The 19,999-nt window shown below is 39.3% G+C and overlaps 1 protein-coding gene across 7 annotated transcripts in view; it reads left to right on the top strand.

The window, feature by feature from the left end:
• The window catches only part of LOC136881088 (uncharacterized), a 525,856-nt gene that overhangs the window by 445,346 nt on the left and 60,511 nt on the right, over positions 1-19,999 (top strand). For 6 of the 7 annotated variants that reach the window (XM_068229307.1, XM_068229305.1, XM_068229302.1 and 3 more), the window contains exons 7-8: positions 2,076-2,141; positions 7,660-7,722. In XM_068229307.1, the coding sequence (XP_068085408.1) occupies positions 2,076-2,141; positions 7,660-7,722 (129 nt within the window). Of the gene's footprint in view, positions 1-2,075; positions 2,142-7,659; positions 7,723-18,987; positions 19,082-19,999 lie in introns of all 7 variants that reach the window. The other variant, XM_068229304.1, reaches the window with a different exon arrangement.

The following is a 19,999-nucleotide window of genomic DNA, read 5'->3' as shown; positions in this document are numbered from 1 at the left end:
AAAAGGGGGCTGAACTTGGACTTCAAAAAAATCCGGAGTGTCACTATTCATCTCAGCGACACCGAAAAGTATGGATTTGACACTAATTTCGTTAATTTGTGTATCTGACCCCCCTCGCCCCCCCCCCCCCCCCGCGGTAAGGATTCCTGGGCTGTCTTACCCCGCGTGGTTTTACTCCTGATACTAAAAATCCGGAGTGCACAATTCAACCTCAGTGACCCCGAAAACTATGTATTCGACACTATTTTCCTTTAATTTTATATATCATTCCCCCCTCGCCCCCTATCCAAAAGGGAGTTGAACTTGGACTTTTAAAAAATCGAATGAAAATGAAATTTTGTATTTTATACGAAATTTGCATTTTAATGGGAAATTCTGATTATTTTCGGCGAATATGTTTCTTTTTCTGCGGAAGATCCGCAATTGATGCAATTTCAACCAAACTTAGTACACTTATGACTTGCTCCATTGGTTTAGGAGGAGATGTGCCATGTACACACATACATCCATTTTTATATATAGTAAGATTACGTGAACACAGAACATTATAGTATTGTTTTATATATATATTAAATGCCATCCCCACTCGAAAAACTGACAGCGCAGAACTCTAGACCGACGAACCAGGAGCTTGTTTCACCCTCAGACCACAGCACTAAACTTTGTCATTCGAATGTTTTCCGTTAAATGTTAAGCAAAAATTCTGATCTTCCGCAGAAAAAACATATTCGCCGAAAATAATCAGAATTTCGCATTAAAATGCAAATTTCGTATAAAACACAAAATTTCGTTAAACTGTAATGTTCTGAACTTCGGAGGGCTTCAAACAAATTACACATGCTTTATGTACAATATAACCATGTTTCGCGAATCCGTCAACCGCGAGAACTAGGTTGCTGTTTGAGTCATCAGTCCATAAATTGGTTTGATGCAGTTCTCCTTACCACCCTATCGTGTGGTAACCTTTTCATTTCTGCATAACTACTACTTCCTACATCTGCTCTAATCTGCTTGCCATATTCATAACTGATCTTCCCATACTGTTCTTACCGCCTACACTTCTCTCAAAAACTAAATGAACTAGTCCTGGGTGTCTTAAGATGTGTCGTATCATTCTATCTCTTCTTCTTGTCAAATTTAGCCAAATCCATCTCCTCTCACCAATTCGATTCAGTATCTCTTCATTTATGATTCGATCTACCCATCTCACCTTCAGCATTCTTCTGTAACACCACATTTCAAAAACTTCTATTCTTTCTCAGCTAGTTATCGTCCATGTTTCACTTCCATACAATGCCATGCTCCAGACGAAGGTTTTCAAATACATCTTTCTAATTGCTATATCAATGTTCGAGGTGAGGCCTTCCTTGTGCTACTCTCCGTTTTATGCCCTTCGTACTTCTACAACTGATTTGTGTTTCATAACGGGAGTATTGATGTCCTCAGAAGAGAGCTGCTTCTTATTCTTCGTTTAGGCCTACAATGGACCACGTGGTTCTTAACTGTGGTGAGCTTTTTCTTCTTCTTGGCCCAGTATTCCTATGGATGTCTTTTCTTTCTTGAGTCCATTTCACTCCTACTCCTGGACGCAGTGATTTAGCTGTTAGTGACTGGAGAGAGTCGGATGTCTTGTTTAACTTTCTGAACTTATCTCGGTTGTAAATGTCAGAGCTTCTGTTATTGATAGAAATTGATAACAAATGTCTGTATTTCAAGATGGCCCGCATCGTCCGAATTAAGTTACTTTACGAAATTGTTCACCGGCTAGTGTAAAGATGTTAAAACTTTAAGTACTAAATTACTTATAGAATTAAAAGTAAAGCATGCTACATGGACAGATGTAACTATCCGATGTACAAAAATGAGAAAAGTACAATATCGATAGAAAATAAAATATAATTGGCATAAAACATGGAAATATTAAATGCAGAGACGTAGTCCATTGTGCATCTCACAATGATTTACTTTCTTGTGGATTTTGTTAGTGTAATTACATTTGTATGTACTATACAATAATGGAACTCTCGTTCAGTTGCGTATCTGTTCGATAACATTTGAACTTTTTTCTCTTACAGCATACGGGCGAATTGGAATGTGAGTCCAAGGTTACGTCACCAACGAATCCCAATAACTGTTCCTTGGTAAGTTTCTACTTCATAGTGACATTTAATACATAAATAGAAAAAAAAAAAAACGTAGCGAGTATGAGATGAAAATAGCATTCCCAAAAAACCTAAGAGAAGTAAATGTATTTATTTATTTATTTATTTATTTATTTATTTATTTATTTATTTATTTATTTATTTATTTATTTATTTATTTATTTATTTATTTATTTGAGTTTGTTTGTTTGTTTGTTTGTTTGTTTGTTTGTTTGTTTGTTTGTTTGTTTGTTTTCATAACCTGAATTACCACAGGCGGATACACTGCCCCGCCCCTCTGTGCACGTGCATGAAATTCCTTCTTCCACTCTCAAACCCAAGCCTGGTTTCAATTATTCTGTCGCTGCTCAGATCGGGTCATTTTCTCCACATATTTTGTCATATCTTCTCTCAGGGTGACGTGTATGTATGTATGTTTAGTCGTCAGCCCGAAAGCTGGTTGGATCCTCAACAGCTCCGCCATCATCTGTCGTAGATGGCCTAGGCATCACTGAAGAGGTATACCAGGGAAATGAAGAGTGGTGTAGTTTCCCGTTGTTTTCCTCCCTGAGCCAGAAGTTGCTATTACAATCAGTCTGCCAAGCCCACTGAAATGCATGCACCAACCGACCCTATGAGCAACATTTTCACACCTTTCATAACAGGGACTGGATGCATAAGGAATGGTATTACTAGCACCACTCATACCTCAGTCACTTTCATATTGTCAAACCCAAAGATGAGACTGAGACAGCTCAATGAAAGTAACAAAAGTACTCCAGCCCACACCAGAAGACATATTGCACTGTAAACACTAGGTCTCACCAGCAAAGGAATCTCAGGATGTCACCAAACCTATTTGTTGCCTTCACTCCTCCACTCTAGCACAGTCTTGCTCAATCCGATCATAGTTATATCTTTGTTTTCTGTATATTCCATCAATTCGCGTGCCTTTGCCATTGAGAGTGTAATTTGATTGTCGTTTTCATGACGCTTCATGATAAAACCAAACCAAATCCCATGGCACAACAGCCCCGAAGGCCCATAGCTTATCAAGCGACCGCTGCTCAGCCCGAAGGCCTGCAGAGAACGAGGTGTCGTGTGGTCAGCACGACGAATCCTCTCGGCCGTTATTGTTGGCTTTCTAGACCGGGGCCGCCATCTCACCGTCAGATAGTTCCTCGATTGTAATCACGTTGGCTGAGTGGACCTTATACCAGCCCTCAGCTCTAGGTAAAAATCCCTGACCTGGCCAGGAATCGAACCCGGAGCCTCCACCGGCAGGCACGCTACCCTTATACCGCATGGCCGGCTTTTATAACGTCTGACTTCTCACAATTTTTTCAGTATATTGGGGACTGTGTATCGCCTCCACGGGGGCGCCCTAGCATTTTCAGGGGCTTCAATTCGCCAAACTCCATCGTATAAATAGTTCGATGAGCTCACTATATCCAAAGGCATTTTAGAGTTACTGCCGAAAAAAGCAGGAGCACAGTCTCCTCTAGCAGCCACCTCTAACCAATTAAATCAAACGAATCAATCAATCAATCAATCAATCGCTGATCTGCATTTAGGGCAGTCACTCAGGTGGCAGATACCTTATCATTTGTGTACCTAGTCTTTTCTTAAGTAATTGCAAATAATGTGGAAATTTATTGAATATCTCCCTTGGTAAATTATTCCAATCCCTGACTTCTCTTCCTTTTTAGAAATATTTGCCCCAGTTTTTCCTATTGAATTGCAACTTTCACCACCACCGCTCTTTCCTACTTTTAAAAACACCAGTTAAACTTATTCATCTCTTTATGTCATTCCACGCCATCTCTCTACTGACAGCTCGGAACATACCACTTATATTAAATAACACTTGTATCTTTTAATATTCATCCACCTATTCAATACAATACATACCACTTAGTCGAGCAGCTCGTCTCCTTTCTACCAAGTCTTCCCAGCACAAAGGTTGCAACATTTTCGTAATGGTACTCTTTTGTCGGAATCACCCAGAACAAATCGAGCGGATTTTCTTTGGATTTTTCCAGTTCCCGAATCAAGTAATACTGGTGAGGGTCCCAAACATCGGAGCCATACTCTAGTTGGGGTCTTACCAGTCTTATATGCCCTCTACATTACATTCTTACTACAACCCCTAATGACCCTCATAACCATGTGCAGAGATCTGTACCCTCTTTTTATAATACCATTTATGTGATTACCCCAATGATAATCCCTTATATTAACAATTAGGTACTGACAGTGATTCCTATGAGAAACCTTTACCCTGTCAACGCTGTAATTAAACCTGAGAGGACTTTTCCTATTAGTGAAACTCACAGCCTGACTTTTAACCCTGTTTATCACTATACCATTGCCTACTGTCCATCTCACAACATTATCAAGGTCTTCTTGGAGTCGCTCAAATCACGTATATTAATGTCCGCTTCCGTACCTAACGGTTTGCACTATTACCTGCCGTCCTGGTTCGATTCCCGGTACTAGCAGCAGGGCTGGTATGTGGTGCAGCTCACTTCCATTGCGGGTGTGCCTGAAAAGAGTTGCACCACCTCGGGATGAGGACACGAGTTTTGTCCAGCTCCATGGCTAAATGGTTAGCGTGCTGGCCATTGGTGCAGAGGGTCCCTGGGTTCGATTCCCGGTCGGGTCGGGGATTTTAATCTTCATTGGTTAATTCCGATGGCTCGGGGGCTGAGTGTGTATGTGCCGTCTACATCATTAGAATTCATCACAGGTAGGGCCCCATCGTCATAGACGCGGAGTTCGCCTATACGGCGTCAGCTAGCAGGCCTCTTCGGAGGCCACATGACATGATGATGATGACGTAACTTATTTATTACTCCATACAACGTAACACTGTCCGCAAAAAACCTTAAGTCCTATCCCTTTTTTTTCCTGGGAACAGATGTTGCTTAACCAATGGCATTTCCTATAGAGTACTGGGAGGTCCATCACCCTACTCAGGGCAAGTTATTTGTCCCCTTAGTGGCTTAGTGGATCGGATTATTTACAGGCACTCATTGGCCATCTACCAATACTTCACATCACAGCCTGCAAGATCACAACATTGACAATCTGTACTCTAACGCTCCTCTTTGGTGGCATGTGTCTCAATCATGGCCATCCGTCATTATTTCACATCACAGCTTGCACGGTTGCTAGGTAACATCCCGTTACACATTTTGTATTGCTAATTTCGTGATCTAGATTTTTAGATGACCCGTTTTATGTTAGATTGTAGTCAGTGGATACATTTTGAAGTTGTTAGGCCCCTTTATACAACAATCATCATCGTAATATTAAAGACATATAAATACATAATTTATAAGTACGTTTTTCGTTACTCTGTTTAATGGTTGTTCAATGAACCAAATCGATGATTCAGAAAACAAATTAATCCAATACAAAACTGCCGTTCTTGCGGAGTGTTCACTCTCATTTTTTAAATTCCCCCTTTTTTTTAAATACAGTGCTCAAATGTATTCAGCAATCTGTGAGAGGTAATTTCATGTGTACGGCACTTATAAATATACTGCAGGACATGATCGCCCAGGAGAGGTTATCCTGTTTGGCTATCAGAAGGAGCACTGATACTGTCTTTTCAAAAGTAATGGATGAATTTAATTCAAATCGAAATAGAAGACTTCATTTTGCGTAAAAATACGACGTGATCGGATTATGTAAAATAAGGAAAACTTTTGTTTTAGTGCATATTGTCTGCTTGATTCTTACTTTTAGGATAAAAACAGCCAAGTAACAAATACATTTGAATTAGGTCTACTTTTAATTCTGTGTGAACGTTCTTTACCTCACAGAGGTTTCTTTATTAAATTAAAGTTATTAGCATAGAATATTAAAGGAAAGAGAATATTAGGAATAATTTTGTGGGTGCAAATTACTCTCAAAAGCAAAGCCCATGTACCCTCCAGTAATCCTTTACTCCCCAATCGAAATGCACATATTACGCCCATGTCGGCAGGGATATAAAATATCAATCAATCAATCAATCAATACTGATCTGCATTTAGGGCAGTCGCCCAGGTGGCAGATTCCCTATCTGTTGCTTTCCTAGCCTTTTCCGAAATGATTTCAAAGAAATTGGAAATGTATTGAACATCTCCCTTGGTAAGTTATTCCAATCCCTAACTCCCCTTCCTATAAATGAATATTTGCCCCAGTTTGTCCTCTTGAATTCCAACTTTATCTTCATATCGTGATCTTTCCTACTTTTATAAACGCCATTCAAACCTATTCGTCTACTAATGTCATTCCACGCCATCTCTCCGCTGACAGCTCGGAACATACCACTTAGTCGAGCAGCTCTTCTTCTTTCTCTCAAGGAGGGTTGCCGTGAAAAACACAGAGTATTGAGAGTAAGTCGAGTGGTTCATGTTTGAGTACTTCTGCGTGTGAGGTGTCACGTTGATTGCGAGTTAATTGTGTGAGTTATTGGACTCATTTTGGAGTCGTGTTTTGTGTTAGTGTTGTGTTCGAAACCCAGCTACAGGGAAGTTGTTTTGTGATATGTGCCCAAGTCAGAGCTGTCAATCAAGATTACAGAAGGAGTGCATGGTCCAGGTAAAGACTGCCCAGCTGCAGACCTGCTGTCAGGACTAGAGACTTTGTAAATAGCCACTATTTTCCTCCCTTTGTGACCTTGCCCTGATGCGTCTCAGTGAAGCATATCAAATGGGTATATGTCGAGAGACCAGACTAATGAATGGTTCATCAAAAGGGAGGTAGCAGCCTTTCGGAAATAGCAAGGGCGGCAATCTATATGATTCACTGATATGGCATCGTAATAATAGTTAACGTGGCTCAGCTGTGTCGATACTGCTCACGGCTGAAAGCAACGGGAAATTACAGCCGCAACTAACTCCCGAGAGGACATGCAGCTCTCTCCATATGAATGTCGTACTGATGATGGCTTCCTCCTGGGTAAAATATTCCGGAGGTAAAATTGTCCCCCGTTCGGATCTTTATTCATGAAGACACAATGGGGTGAACGTCCATATGCTGAGTGGGCAGCACCAATCCTCCTATCTACATCTTGTGAGCAGTTAGCATGTGTTGAGATTCCAACCTATGAAAACATGGAGGAAATAAGTATTTTAATGATGAGAGAATTACTGAAATCAGTGTAGTAGTTTACAAGATTAACCTATACAAACAAACGAACTCGCTCACTCACTCACTCTGTCGCACAGTAGTGAGATTGTAGACGTATTATTGTGAAAGACTTCCTCGGGAACAGTCGAGATTTCCTTCTGAAGACGCGAAGCAAAGTTCTTTGCGAAACCTACAGTTTCACCCTGTTTCCTTGACTTGGCATAAACCCATATCATGTCTGCAAGTACGGGCTATGAAAGTGTCAGTGTTAATAGTGAGATTGTATTGAATATGTGGGAACATTTGAAGATTTTGCAGCATTCTAATAACATGCTGTAAAACTGAAAACAACTGTGACAATTGTTTCTAACATTTTTTGCAATTTTTTTTCCAGCTAACGAACGGACACGTAGAATGCATCTTTTCAAATATCAAGTCTGGAAACTACTGTGTCACTGTAAGTACTAAAATTACTGTGGTTTTTGCTTGAATATGTTTACTTACTCTTAGATCACATTCCCTCTGACTTGCCTTCACCGTTTTTACCTTACAAGGATATTTGTGAATATATTTCATGGTCCTAGTCTTCATCATAGCTCAAAGTAAATTGAACTGCACTACTCCACGCAACTGTCATCAAAGTTCAAATTGTTAAAGAGTTCAAAAATGTAAGTCATTTCATGATTGAACAGTTACTTTATGAAAAGAGTTTCTAATTCTTTAACAGGCAGTTGGAGGTTTTGAACGTGAGCTGTATCGCATAGTGCAAGGTTAGGCAATATATTCTGGACTTGTTCAAGCATTCACCCGTTATTGGGAAACACAGCGTCGAAGTAGAATGAACAAGACTGCTAAATGGTATGTGTAGAACAGGCTAATTAAATGAGGGAAACCATGGTTTATGTTTTCAAAAGAAATAAGAATATTTGTTGACAGGAAACTTCAGCAAAGGCTTCTGCTCCTGCAATATAAAAGTTCATCGTGCCCCACCAGCTAGGTAACCCGTGCCAACCCAGCTGATTGGCAGTAAAAACTGCACCACAGAGGACAAAAGGTCCGGTGCCAGAGAAACAAACAGGAAGCGTCACATACACTACACACCTAGAACACAAATAAAGAACATAGAAACAAGTAAACTTACCTCCAGGTGGTAGAAAACAACAAACGGGTGGATCAAGCTACCAACTGACAGAGTGCCAAATAATTGTTGAGCAGAAAACAAGACAAATCTTTTCTTTTTAAAGAAAATATAATTTTTAAAACTCAAAGAAAAATTAACAGGTAAAATAAATTACAGATCATCCTTGAAGATATAACAAATAAAATTACCTGAATTAAAGTTAAATTAGTTTGAAATGGAATATCAATCAAATTATAATGAAACGACAACAGATTAAGTTAAATTAAACTGACTTCCTTGAAACCACAGTAACATTCCAATGGAAATCAAGTTAAACTAAACACCTTAGAAAAGGAAATAAAATTTAAAACGGCCGTTTGATAAGAAAGGAATTAAATAAATGAAAGTTACCAACAGAAACTTCAAGTTACCTTCACAACAACCACAATCACTTCTAGATAGAGAAAATATACCTTTACAATTACCCAATGTCTTAGGTAGGGGTTTAAAATTACAACCTTTCCAATTACACATTGAGAGATTTTTTCTTAATTTCTTGAAACTCTCCTTTTTCTTTAACAAAGTGACCAGGCATACTGGGAGGTCCAGCACAGGATATCAGAAACTTTTAGTAAAATACTCAAAGGGAAAGAAAAAAAATCCCAAGATCACAAGCAGGGGAGATGAAAGAAAGGCCAAAAATGAGCTCCAAAGATAAAATCAAACACACCCTCAACACTGGTTACATCAAACCACACAGCAATATCACAAGGGGCAGTCCACCATATTAAATCAAAATCATCATCATCATCATTACCAAAAACAATCATCATCACCAAGGATACCAAAGGTAATTGTTAAACATGGTAAGGACCAATCCCGAGGGAGGACAACAATGGTCAGAAAAATGGAGGCCAGAAAGCAGAAAACCATCCCCAAATACACGTAAAAACCCCAAAAGAAATCAAGTAATAAAATAGAGGAAACAAGAAACAAAATTTAATACGAAAGGTATCCCACCCTGATAATCCTTACTGGATCTCCCATGCATTAACCCAGTTGAAAAACCAAGACATTTGAAACAGAAGTCACATCCAAAGTTGATGATGATGATGATGATAATAATAATAATTAAAATTCCACATTTCTTACTTTTCTTTACAATTTTGCCCAAGAAACCATTTAAATTCCTTATCGTGAAGGTTAAACACCCTAGGGACATAAATAAGCAAGCTAATACATTTTCAACCCGATGTATGAGATCACAATATTTTTATGAATTTTTAATAAGGAAGTTTTATCATAATTTTCCGCCGCACACCACTAATTTAATGATAAAAGGCTCTCTTCGAAGAAATCACTGAAGTAGTTCACTGTGGGTGAGAAATACCAAGGTAATTTTAAAGATGTGGACTTACATTTTAGTTGCTCCAGCAGTAGAAAAGTTTCAGACATGGCCGAGCCATGTTACCTTACCAGATCAAGATCACCAAAAATAGAAGGAAAAACACAAATCTTCTTCAAGAGGATGAAAAAAACTAGTTCTGAGGGTGTAGAGCACAATCCTCCATCAATTTCAATTATCCGTAGTCCATGCCGCTACTCCAATACATAACGTGGAGACTGATACACCAACGTCTTCTTTCCATGTTGGGAAGACAGCGAATGCACCGGCTTCGCTTCCCTCTCTCACTGGGTTCGAGGGTACATTCAAAATGGCTGACTTAAGCGTTTTGATTGGCCGGAGTAAGACTAAGAGGAAAGGCGACAAATAGTTCCCCCAGTAGCCGTAAGATAGCAGTAACAATCAGAGCTTACATGCCCTCGCAGAATTAAACATTAAAAATTGTGAGAACACCGTTTAAGCTGCAGAAAAATAAGGATACTGATTTCTATGCCGTAACAGGCTATCCCAAAGCGTAAATGGAGAGGAGACTAATGCGAAACCTCGGTTTCAATCGCAAGATATAAACTTCATGTTTTGAAAGTTTACAATCAGGAAATGTTAAATGATTCAGGTTTATAGAAAGACAGTACATTATTTATAAATTGGACAATCACAGTTCGCTAATGCATTGCAACAGAAAGGGTGGCAAGTACACGAAGGAATCCCATGCGTTTCCTCAGGTGGGTCTACTAGAATAGTTGATACCTCTAGGCATGGCATAATCATTGACCCTTCTGTCCAATTCAAGATTGGTCTTCAACAAGCTGAGGAGGTGGATAAAGGAAAGAGAGCTATCTATGAACCTACTGTCAATTATTTCAAAGACAGATATAAGCTCAAATGCGTTGATGTAATAGGCCTAGTGATAGGAGCACAAGGTGCTAATACCTCGGTTTTTTTTTCAGAATTAAAGAAATCATATTCCATCTTCCGTATGAGATGAGATACCAATATAAATGGTCCGTTATTGGACATTATAAATTTTCCAGCTAGCTCATTCTTGGTTGCCAGCGTTTCACCCTCGTGTGCTAGGGTGGGCTCATCAGTTGGTACCTAGCACACCTACCAATACGCTGGCCAGTGCATACCGTGGAGGCCACTGCATAGGCTAACTGGAGCCACCGGCAGTGCCAATGCACTAAGAGATTCCTTATGGGAATCAACATCTATATCATGAGATGAGATAGTCACCATAGTACTAAAGAAGAGTTGTCAAATGCTGAATCACCACCTTAATCCACAACTCAAGGTGTTGTTTGAAATTTATATCATATTATTATATTTTAATATTGTAATATCTGGCTCCATGGCTAAATGGTTAGCGTGCTGGCCTTTGGTCACAGGGGTCTTGGGTTCGATTCCCGTCAGGGTCGGGAATTTTTACCATCATTGGTTAATTTCTCTGGCACGGGGGCTTTGTGTATGTGTCACCTTCATCATCATTTCATCCTCATCATGGCGCGCAGGGCGTCTGTGGGCGTCAAATCGAAAGACCTGCACTTGATGAGCCGAACATGTCCTCGGACACTCCCGGGACTAAAAGCCGTACGCCATTTCATTTTCATTTTCAATACTGTAATTATAATTTTTATGTTAATTATTATAGTCATATGGGTATACTGAGTCCATTGAGAGGCAGTTTTGTTAATTTTAAAAAATCTAGAAAGTATTCACTAGCTTTTTGCTGTTTAATGCTTTTTGGTACAGCTGATGTTCAGGCCTTCAAAGCATGTGTTGGAACATCACCAAAACTGTCCAATTTTGAAAATATTTACATCTTTGAATTTGTACCATTTTGAACGTTTATGACAGCCATATTAGTAAAATGTTGGTATCGATATGTCTATTAATCATGAAATGGGAAAATGTAACAGTTTCTCTCTAACCCCTTACTACCATTAAAGAATATGAAAACAGTATATGAATACCTTCAACGGATTAGTAAAGTTATTTAGCTGTAACAAGCTGAATGAAGCACGTAGTCTCTCTGATCATAGACTTATTACCATTAAACTTGAAACAGATGTAAGCAAGGTCAATTGTCGTGACACAGGTTTTACCACGACGAGTAGTGATGAATAATCAGATTGTTTCCCCGAGCGGCTTGGGAGTTTTACTTCAATGGGCCTGGGGGATTCGCTACGTGTGAAAGAGACGAAGTCCTCTGCTTCCCAAATACGTTCTTTAATTGTAGACCGATGAATATATAATTATATACAGTATATACAAGCTCCTTCTCAACCTCGAATATCAATGACAACGAAGACTTGGCATGGTCGAAATTCAGTAGTGAGTATTCCAAGTCCAGACTCGGACGTTATTATTATTATTATTATTATTATTATTATTATTATTATTATTATTATTATCAGAGACCTGACTGACAGAGCTTCCACTCGCACTCCTGGTAGAATCGTTCCAAAAAGCCTCGACTAGGGTGTGTATCCCTGTTTTATACCCTCTCTAATTTACGCCCTCCTTCTAGAAGGCAATCGAAGTTCTCTTCCTATGGTAACTGTCTTCAGACACACCAAAACAAAAACTCCTCTTTCCGTTTACCTACTTTCCACCTTTTCTGGAGACATACTACGCATTTTAGCAGGGTGCAGCGTCCTGCTTCATGACTCACCCTACTTCGACCAAGCCATTCTTCTAATTGCACAACTTGTTGCCTTCTACACTTTGTGTGCCTTCAACTCTTAAGACCTATGTGGTTCTTAATTTTACCTTAAATCTTTTCCCATTATTGTTATAATACCTTGGCCTCACTGTCATTACATAGATATGAATATTAACTCATAATTTCCCCATAATATCAGCGCATGTCTCAGCGACACCATTCCTCCTACATTCCCGGTCACGGGTTCGATCCTCGAAAGAATGAGTCCTGAGCTCGAACTGGGGCAGACACGACACAATATTAATGCTAAAATTTACCTTAAATGTGTCTTTAGAATGAGAAATGTTAGGTGGACACATTTTCAGATGGAAGCTGTTCTGAAATTGGAAATATTATCGGAACAACTGAAACAACTTAATGTAATGATAAATGATCTCACTATATATCAGGCAGCCCACGAGCTGCTGTACTTTCTGCTTATAAATGTCCCACATGCACAAATGATGGGATACTTACTAACTAATTTTAACAGGGGCACTGCTACCAGCAGCCAGGATTTGTCAGAATTTAAAGAGATAACAACCCGACGGTCGGTCGCAGCATGTTCCTCAGCGCTACCCATATAATGCAACCCATTGCATTAGTAAGCCTCGTCTTCAACTGCATAGTACTAGACTGGTGTATGGTACAGCAGCACTGCATATCGGCAATGACTGTTGTGTTCAGCAATGACGAATACACAGACATCATTTTAATCTATGGAGAATCTGATCAGAATGCAGCCGAAGCTTGCAGACAATATGCACAGGAGTTTCCAAACAGACGTCTGCCTTCTGCACGCGTATTTTGCTGAATAGTGTTAGGTTTTGTTTCATACAAACAATTATTTTATAGAGTGGATTCCCTGCACGTGTATACATTAATAAGTTATTGAATTCTCTTTTCTGCATCTTTGGTGTATTTACAAATGCACCCTGTTATAGAAAATGACTGCTATTTGTTTCAACATTTAACTGTGAATTTGAAAAATGTTATGTTTAAATTCTTCACCCAAAAAGAAGAGAAAAACAGAAGAATAAAATGTTACATGGTTCAGAATTTGGAAATTCTCTGACACTTGCTGAGTTAGTGTGATGAGTGAGCTTGAATTTGTGATGAAACTAGATCAGTTTTGGTTGGATATTTTATACAGCCACCCACAGATCGCTTTCCAGCTGCAGTTGAGACCGATGCTTTGTCTTGATGGATGCCATTGCGGAAAATGTTGACTCATACAAGTAAGTTGTCCATTGTTTTTCTTGATAAATTCGAATATTCATTCCGAATCTGCACCCAAAAATTTTCAAGAGACTTCAACTTAAATTCCTTTCAAAGTGTTCTGTCACTTGAGAGTTGTATTATATCCTCCTGTTCTATCATTGACAAGCGGGCAGTTACGTTTGTATCGAACAGACTGCAAATCCAGTCATACTCAGCTGAAGGTTCTGGAAATTTATCCTTGAATTATTGACAAAGGTTTTCAAGGTATGCTATGACATTTCCACTAATTTCACCAAAATCTAACTCATTTTCCTCCAGGAATTCATTGAGACAAGAAAATATCTCACAGTTACATTTGTCCATCCGGGTTTTCCAAAGTTCAAGTTTTCTCTTAAACGCAAACACTTTCTCGCTTAGAAAGACAATATTACTCTTTCATCCTGACACATTTCTCAAATACATCAGCCAGGTAGCACAGTATTTGTAGTCAATTTTCATCCAGAAACAGAGCAGCAAGTGTAGGACAGGTGTCTGATAGGAAAGGACAAAGTTCATTCTTCAGTTCCACAATGCAATGAAGGACTATACTACAAAACAACCAACATACCTCCATGTGCAGTAGAAGCGAATCATGAGTAGATCCCATCTCCACACAAAAAATGGAAAATACCTACTGTTTAAAGCTCTTGCTTTCACAAAATTTACAATTTTGACTGCATCGTTCAGCATTTTATTGACTTTAGTTGTAATGCTTTTGAAGCCAGTGCCTCCCTGTGTATCATGCAATGTGTGAATTTTATATAATTACTAACAGCATTCACTCTTGCTCTGAAGCCCTTTTTAGTTCCGTATGGGAATCTTCTATATCATCTGATGGCCAGGCAGGCATCAATATTTGGTAATGAGACAGTCTCTCATAGTGCATTGGCACTGCCAGTGGCTCCAAGTAGCCTACACAGTGGCCTGACGGTATGCACTAGCCATGCGTCTTGGTAGGTGTGCTATTTACCAACTGATGAGCCCAGCTTAGCACACTAGCAACCAGGAATGAGTTAGCTGGAAAATTTATAATGTCCAATAACGGAACAACTATATTGGTATTACATACCAGTTAGTTGAGCAGCTCATCTTCTTTTTCCCAAGTCTTCCCAGCCCAAACTTTGCAACATTTTTGTAACCCTACTCTCTTGTCGGAAATCGTCCAGAACAAATCGAACTGCATTTCTTTGGATTTTTTTTTCAGTTCTTGATCAAGTAATCCTGGTGAGGGTCCCATACACTGGAACCATACTCTAGTTGGGGTCTTACCACAGACTTATATGCCCTCCCCTTTATATCCTTACTACAACCCCTAAACACCCTCAAAACGATGTGCAGAGATCTGTACCCTTTATTTACAATCTCATTTATGTGATTACCCCAATGAAGATCTTTCCTTATAATAACACGTAGCTACTTACAGTGATCCCCGTAAGGAACTTTCACTCCATCAATGCAGTAATTAAAACCGAGAGGACTTTTCCTATTTGTGAAATTCACAACCTGACTTTTAACCCTGTTAATCACCATACAGTGGTTGGGGTCTTACCAGAGACTTATATGCCCTCTCCTTTACATCCTTACTACTGATCTATTCTGTACTGTACTACTACCCTGCTGTCCATCTCACAACATTGAGGTCATTTTGCTGCTGCTCACAATCTTGTAACTTATTTATTACTCTGTACAGAATAACATCATCTGCAAAAAGCCTTATCTCTGAATCCAATTCTTTACTCATATCATTTATATATATAAGAAAACGTAAAGGTCCAATAATACTGCCTTGAGGAATTACCCTCTGAATTATTACAGGGTCAGATAAAGCTTCGCCTACTCTAATTCTCTGAGATCTATTTTCTAGAAATATAGCCACCCATTCAGTCACTCTTTTGCCTAGTCCAATTGCACTCATTTTTGCCAGTAGTCTCCCATGTGTAAAATAGGGTTTGTACTTGGATAATCAGTAATAATAACAGCAACAGCAATGACAACAACAACAACAACTTGAGTGGCTAACCCTATGTACAATATTTCCTTATTTCTATATTCCCTTTTTCACACATTTTTAATTTTATATACTTATTACGGCCTGGTAATATATTTCACCTTCAGAGATTTAAGAAAATGAACAAGTCGGTATTTGAGTACCAAATAGGCGTATTTTCATAACATTTTACTGTAGGATTTCAAACTTGATTGAATGACATTGTGACTTCTTTAGAGATCTTAAGAATTTTATGCCTGTTTTACCAAACATATAGTATTCTTCAGAAAAATATACAGGGGTCATTCAAAAATAAACGAGCTGGAGGCTATAAAATGAAAACCTGTACCGTTATTTCAAAAGTATTACCCAGCACTGTTGACACTTGTCCCACTGCGACACAAGGCGGTGAATGGCCGTCTGGGGCCGCGTAGTGAACCAGTTCCGAACGTACTGCTTGACGTCGGTGTCCAAAGTAAATCGTTTGCCTCTCAGAGCCTTCTTTAGCTCACACTGGATGTTTTGGGTGGCGACGACCCTGCATGCTTCCACTGGAGACTTTGCCGTTTTGACTCGAATTCGAAATGATGACCCGTGTCCCATCTCCAGCGACCATCATGACAGGAACTCATTCCCTTCCTTTGCACAGAACAGCAGATGTTCAAGAGAGAGGTCCAATTAACATGCTTCCTGTGCTGGTTGCAGCCATTGGACACACTTATAGCGAAGTTTCAGTCTGTCGTTAATGATGTCGTGAACATTTCCCACGCTCACTCTGGCCTCTGCAACAATGGCTGCTACCGTAACTCGCCTGTCTTACACGATGGGGACGTCCACCTGCTGGACAATGTCATCGGTAATGCGGTGTGGCGTTCCAGACCGTGAATCATCGGCCAATGACATGCTCCTTCCCTGAATCGCTTGTGCCATGCCTTGACCCTTGCAATGGACATGCAGTGCTCTCCGAACATTTGTGCCATTCTTCGATAAATTTTCATTCCCCTCACTCCTTCTGCTATCAGGAAATGCTCTACACCCCTTTCTTCTTCTTTTGAAGCCTCATTTTCACTGTTTTCAGCACGATTGGGTGCAGTGGACAGTCAACGTGTGCATGTGTTCACTCTGTCATCACGTGGTGTGCACCCGCATCTCTCCAACAGGGAATTTAGAATCTCAGCACTCTTATCAGGACCGCATCTTCTTCCGCAGGCAATTGTATTATGATCGGTTTTCATTTTATAGCCTCCAGCTCATTCCTTTTTGAATAGCCCTCATACATTACAGTTTTACAAATAACAGAACTGAGTTGAGTTTCGTATTACAGCGGCAGTCTCCCTTTAACCTTCGGGCGTCTACAAGGAAATTTGTAACGTAAATACGTAACATCGGAATGACATCATTGTCAACATGTACATAACCAACCGACATTACAGTAAGTTTTTCTGTCTGGCTCCATGGCTAAATGTTTAACGGGCTCGATTCCCGACATGATGAGGATTTTAACTTTCATGTATTAATTCCAGTGGCTCAGGGACTGGTTGTGTGTGTTATCAGCATTAGAAGTAACCGTAGGTAGGGCCCCATGCTCAGATGCACAGGGCACCTATACAGAGTCAACTCTTTGGAGGCCACACACCATTATTGTTAAGTTTTTCTTTTACACAATTTAAGGGGATCTCATGAATGAGAGCAGTAAGTAAACTTAAAGCCCCCGCTTTCTGGTCTGCATGGTGAACACTATTTGCATGTAGGGTGACCAGATGCAAATAGATAAAAAATAGGACAAAACTATTGCCAGGAAAGAAAAAAAGAGGACACAAATATCCCTTTGTTGAGAGTTTGAAGTTAGACCGTATATTCCAATGTGGCAGGGAAACGGATGATGGGAAGATCAAAAACCCACTGGATGGACATTGTAAAGATGGACATTGCAGATCGGGGAAGGACACTGGAGGACATCATTAACAACAGAAGGTATCTCAATAAGACAGAATGGAAGAGGCTCACCAACAGTACCGGGAAACTGGGACTGTAAAATTATGATGATTCTAATTTCGCATACACAAACAAAATTTATCCACTTCCATATTATACAGTAAATTCTTCCAAAATTGAAACAATGAAATGAATTTACATGCCTTGCTGGTAATTTCTTAAGATTAATTTTAATTTTACTTTAGGAGTTTTGGCATGTCTAACATATACACATCTAAATCCCTTTAGATTATATTGAACCATTAAGAGGATTTTCAGATATCTATATATTAAGAGTTTACCAAAGCAGATTTGGCAAATCTGTCTGTATATTCTACTGGACCGATTTGCTTCATTTCTGTTTTATTCTCTCAGGAATTACCTGCCGATGAATCGTGAGACATTGATAGGTCTCTAAGTTCAGCCAACTTTGAGTAATCTAAAAATCAAATCATTAAATGATCACTCAAATAATTGCAGGCGAAGGCTTGTCCGCAATACATTCTGTACTTAGCAGGTTGCTAAGAGACTAACACTTTCATTAATATTCTGATATGTGATTTTCATCCTTAGTAATGTCATTGCAGGCAGGGAATCTGCCACCTGGGCAACTACCCTAAGTGCATACAGATCAGGACTGACTGACTGACCTGACTGACCTGACTGACTGACTGACCTGACTGACTTACTTTCAGTTTTTTTAAATAATCTACCTGGACCCCTGAAAGAGGTCTGAAAAGGACATCCCTGGATAAAAGAGGACATCTGGTCACCCTACTTACAGGGGCAATGCAAAAATTTGTTACAAATGTCAAACTGAACAGTTTCTGCAAACCCATCATGGAGAAGAGTGCAAAGGACACTAGATGCTTAAAACACCTGAAAAGAGATGTTCCTTTTAAAATCTATTATTGAAACTCTATTTGGTGGCTTCAAAGTGTGTTTTCATGAGCTGTATATTTGGCACCCCTGATTTAAACTGATGTCACAATCATATTACTGATCTTTGTTCTGTTGGCAGCATCGAATGTCTACAGGTAAACATCAATCCGTATGGGAAACATTTCAACTATCTGGATTCATAATAACTGTGGAAGGTGTTAAAGAAAACAAAATGTTGTTGTTGTTTGTTTAAATTGTATCCTTTGCTCTATGTCTGTGTGCTTATGTGACTTCTGTGTTCTGAAAATTTTATCAAAGGCTTCACTATTTCTGGGCCATATTTCCATTGCCTGTGGTAATTTGTTTCTCATCAATAAAACCCTAATATTTCAGTTAAGTCCTCACGATCCTGTGCGCTGCCGGAAAGGGTCTACGTGGACAATGGAGGATGGAAATCTTAAAAACTGCATCTATGCATATAAATTCCGTAAGCAGTAATTGATGTGGCATATCTACTAGCATGTTTATGTGTGTATCTAACAGCTTGCTTGTAACGTACTAACAGATCTATTACTCCTGATGGCATGTTTAAAGTTTGCATATTCCCATGGCACTAACAATGATAATGCACAAAGACTTTTGCACTACTGTATGATGCCCCGTAAACTACTCAATTTATCAGGTCCTTTGTATGTTGTTGTAACCAAGTTTCACTGTATAATGCACCGCAAACTAACTCCAGTAAACGACTAATCTTTAGATAAGTAATAGAGTGGAGACAAATGACAATGACTAAAGGAAAGCCGGAACGAGTGCTTGAAAACTTTTCCACTTCACCTCTCCCCTCCCTCTACCATTTATACTTAAGACACTCTTTCACATGAGCAACTGATTTCAACACAGACTAGGATGTGTAGCTGAAACAAGATAATTGCATGTCAACAAAGAGAGCTGCTGCTAAAGTGTAAATGGCAGCAATTAATTGAGAAACCAGTCTTCCTATCAGTTCTCAATTTCAGTGTCCACCTTATTACATCAAGGTCAGCCACAGCATTTAAGAATCCTGTAGCAAGAACTGTTTCGCACAGCAATTCAGTGTTGTTCATAAAAGCCAGCGCCTAGATTTTAGTACTCCTCTCTACGAATTTATGTTCACTTTCAGAATTGACTTAAGCACTCCACAACTAAACAGAAATGTTGCCCATTCCTAGAATTGAAAATCACTCTATATACTGTTGATAATTAATGATATTCAGTATTGTATGATGTGAAGTTAGTTGGATGGTTAGTAAATTTCTTAGTTTGTAAGATGTAAAACAAGTATATTTTAAGGTTTTGTTCTGTTGGGGGGAAAGTAACGCTAGTAATTCAGTTTTGCAAAATAGATAATGTGAATTGGCAAAAT

This window comes from Anabrus simplex, chromosome 9, assembly GCF_040414725.1.
Source record: "Anabrus simplex isolate iqAnaSimp1 chromosome 9, ASM4041472v1, whole genome shotgun sequence".
NCBI classification, from domain to species: domain Eukaryota; kingdom Metazoa; phylum Arthropoda; class Insecta; order Orthoptera; family Tettigoniidae; genus Anabrus; species Anabrus simplex.
This window is presented reverse-complemented; position numbering and strand designations above follow the sequence as displayed.